The following is a 3,884-nucleotide window of genomic DNA, read 5'->3' as shown; positions in this document are numbered from 1 at the left end:
AAAAATCAGTTTATTCAAAAAAAATAAATATAAAAAGATATAATATCTCAAAAGTCGGACTAAATGAGATGACTTTAAAAAATCTTGTTAGAATTGTGACAGCAATTGTTTGATATTTGTAAGAGATGAATGCTTGCACAAAGGAGAACCAATCAACTATGTGTGAGCGGAGGCAAGGTTTGAATCAATTCTTCTACTTCGATGTAGAGGGTACTTGCTACTGCACACCAACTGTTTGTACAATGTCCTCACTGAGCAGAAAAATTTGGTCGGATCGTAGACATCTCTTTCAAAGCTTGACAAAAATGATTCCAAGGAACAAGGAAAGAACCATCCCGACAGAGAATATAGTTTGTAAGAATTTTCCATGCAACAAGTCCACACTCTTAGAAATTTCAATGCTAAGGACTAAATCATCTTCCTTAAAACATATGATGAAGGCAGCCTATCGTTAATTTTCTGTGTTATGGAAGCTCGAATACTTCAGTTTGTTTCAGTTGTTCTACTTCTCCAATTATGTACTTGCAAAGATACCATTACCTTAAACCAAACTCTTAAAGAGGGTGATCTACTAGTGTCGGAACAAAGCAATTTCGTGCTAGGATTTTTCAGCCCCGACCACTCTAAGCATAAATATCTTGGGATTTGGTTCAGTAAAGTATCAATACAAACTGTGGTTTGGGTAGCCAACAGAAACAGTCCCATCTCGGGAAGTTCTGCATCAGGAATTCTCTCCGTCAATCGACAAGGAAACCTTGTTCTTTATAGTACTCAAGGCAACATTCAATATTGGTCTACTAATGTCTCTAAAGAAGCTAGAGATCGAACATGGGCAGTGGAGGCTCAGCTTCTGGATACAGGAAATTTGGTGTTTGTTCAAGCTGTAAGTAGAACAATTTTGTGGCAAAGCTTTGATCATCCAACGCACACGTTTATACAAGGTATGGTACTTGGGCTTAATCGTCTATCAGGTATGAACCTGTATCTAACATCATGGAGAGCAGCAGATGATCCAGTAATTGGAGATTATTCGTTTAAGCTTAACCCAAGTGGCGCTCCACAGTTCTATATATATAATGGCACAAAACATATTTGGCGAACTAGTCCGCCGCCATGGGAAACGTGTAAAAGCTGGCCTATATATTTTAAATTTGTTCAAAATGAGTATGAGATGTATAACGTCCTTGTTCATGATCCTTCTATTATAGCAAGAGTAGTGCTAGATGATTTAGGAGCCATCAAATTTTTAATATGGCACGAAAAAGATGTTCAATGGAAGGAGTTCTGGTCAACTCCAAGAGATAGCTGCGATCTATATGGGAAATGTGGTGCTAATAGCAAATGTGATTCATATCCTGGTAGTAAATATGAATGCGATTGTTTACCTGGGTATGAACCCAAGTCACTAAGGAACTGGCATCTAAGGGATGGATCAGATGGATGCATCAGAAAGCGATTGAATTCTTCTTCAGTTTGTGGGCGTGGCGCAGGATTTCTGAAAGTGGAAAATGTTAAGGTTCCTGATTCATCTACCGCAGTTAGGGTTGACTTGAAATCAAGTCGCATAGAATGTGAAAGAAAATGTCAGAGTGATTGTTCCTGCTCTGCATATTCAAATATGAATTTATCTGGAAATGGAAGCGGTTGTTTACGCTGGTACGGAGATTTAGTTGACACCAAGAGTTTCACGGGTTCAATTGGTTTTGATCTTTATGTTCGTGTTGATGCATTGGAATTAGAATTAGGTACTGTTGTGTTCCTTCTATCTTGAAAGACAATTCAAAGTGATGCTTTAATTCTTCTATCTTGAAACACTAAATTCTTTGTTGCAGCTGAGAGTTCGAGAGATTCGAGCAGCATGTTTGAAAAGAAAGGAATGCTTCTAATCATAATACTATCTTCTTCTTCAGCATGGTTTGTCCTCATTATCATATTGGTGTGGTTTTGCCTTATTTCAAAAAAGAAAAGGTAAGAAAAACTTTAATAGAATGCAATTTGCTTTGTCGTCTTTATGTGGGAAAAAGATTGACTATAATATTTTAACGTGAACCTTTTTTTTGTTCAAGGACAAAGAAGAGCCGAAAGAACAAAAGATTACTTGATACATTAGTCATGGAAAATGAGCTTGAAGAAGGAAGCAGGAGTCATCGAGACTCGGTACTCCTCGATATCAATACCATACTTGCTGCCACTGATAATTTCTCTCCGTCAAACAAAATTGGACAAGGTGGCTTTGGGAAAGTTTATAAGGTGTTTGTATGTCTGTGTGTATACCATTAGAGTAAACCTGTTTGTTTTTTAGTTTGTCAATAAGCAACATTCTGCCTAAAATTATTAAGGTTTTAAGATGATTTGTTTACTGCTCTTAGAACTTGATTTCAGGGTCAATTGGCTACCGGGAAAGAGATTGCAGTAAAAAGAATGTCGAAAAGTTCAAGGCAGGGAATGGAAGAATTTAATAACGAAGCTATCTTGATTGCAAGGCTACAACACAGGAATCTTGTCAAACTTGTAGGTTGCTGCATTCAGGAAAAAGAACAGATATTAGTCTATGAATACATGCCCAACAAAAGTTTGGACTCATTTCTTTTTGGTAAGTCTTTTGTCTGTCCACTTTCTTGTTTTACAATGCTTATTGCCTATATTCACATAAACTTGCTTGAAAGTTTTTCTATTTTATCAGATGAAACAAGAAAGTCACAATTAGATTGGGAAAAACGCTGTAATATTATTGATGGGATGGCACGTGGTATTTTGTATCTTCATCAAGATTCGAGGTTAAGAATTATTCATAGAGATTTGAAAACCAGCAACATTCTATTAGATGCAGAAATGAATTCAAAAATTTCGGATTTTGGCATGGCTAAAATATTCCAAAATGATCATGTTCATGGCAAAACAAATAGAATTGTTGGAACATTGTAAGTAAATTAGTAATTGATAACGTATAAGCACAATAACATATAGAACTCGATCTTAATATATATAATTGATATGGAAAATTTCTTATATGCAGAGGATATATGTCACCTGAGTATGCAACTTTTGGAATATTTTCAGTAAAGTCTGACGTATACAGTTTTGGAGTCATATTATTAGAGATCATAAGTGGCAAGAAGAACAATGGTTTTAGTCAACAAGATCCTTCTCTAAGCTTGATAGAACAAGTGAGTAATACGAAGCTATTGTACCCAGTGTGTTTTTTTAGTAGGACTCACAGCTCGCTACTAGAAACAAATTTTTACCGAGATGGACCTTGTTTGTAGCTCTTATGGATATGATTTAAACACCAATTGATTTACCTATAGTTATCGATTTAGATAACATATTCACTAATAATCATTCAATTTATTCAGGTATGGAAATTATGGAATGAAGACAGAGCATTGGAGATAGTTGATGCATTATTGAAGGAGTCTTATGATCCACAAGTAGCTTTGAGATGCATTCAAATAGGACTTTTATGTGTCGAAGAAAATGCAAAGCAAAGACCAAGCATGTTAGAAGTCGTTTTAATGTTGAAGAGTGAAACTGCTCTTCCCTCTCCTAAACAGCCTGCTTTCATTTTCAGATCAACTTCAAGCAATTCTAGGTTACCAGGAGAAGAAGCCAGACCATATTCTATAAACGACATGACAAACAGTATCGTTTTAACACGGTAATTTTCCATGATAAAAAAAAATGTGTTACATTTACTGTATCATTTCTTTTATTATTGTTATAATCTTGTGAATAACTTGTATCATTTCCAAAGTGCTTGTAACTAGAGATTTCAAAACAGACCGTCTCATAGGATATAATTTAGTTGTTTTTAGAATTTTGGAAGTGTATTGAAAGGTACTTATTGCTTATTCACTATTAAAGGTTTGTTGATTTTCATATTG

General features: G+C 35.3%; 1 protein-coding gene across 2 annotated transcripts; it reads left to right on the top strand.

Moving 5' to 3' along the window:
- Window positions 1-24: 24 nt before the first annotated feature.
- On the top strand, window positions 25-3,884 carry LOC130014632 (G-type lectin S-receptor-like serine/threonine-protein kinase At1g11410). Of its 2 annotated transcripts, none has more exons than XM_050347533.2 (7): window positions 25-1,745; window positions 1,833-1,968; window positions 2,067-2,250; window positions 2,383-2,593; window positions 2,684-2,777; window positions 3,017-3,167; window positions 3,357-3,884. In XM_050347533.2, exons 1-7 carry the CDS (start codon window positions 467-469, stop codon window positions 3,660-3,662), a joined length of 2,361 nt encoding a protein of 786 aa, XP_050203490.2. In that variant the 5' UTR covers window positions 25-466; the 3' UTR covers window positions 3,663-3,884. The 2 variants fall into 2 exon arrangements, with proteins under 2 accessions (XP_050203490.2, XP_050203489.1); XM_050347532.2 differs by having other exon boundaries at window positions 2,684-2,921.

Source organism: Mercurialis annua, linkage group LG6 (assembly GCF_937616625.2).
Source record: "Mercurialis annua linkage group LG6, ddMerAnnu1.2, whole genome shotgun sequence".
NCBI classification, from domain to species: domain Eukaryota; kingdom Viridiplantae; phylum Streptophyta; class Magnoliopsida; order Malpighiales; family Euphorbiaceae; genus Mercurialis; species Mercurialis annua.
The sequence above is the reverse complement of the archived record's forward strand: the minus strand, read 5'-3'. Positions and strand labels throughout refer to the sequence as shown.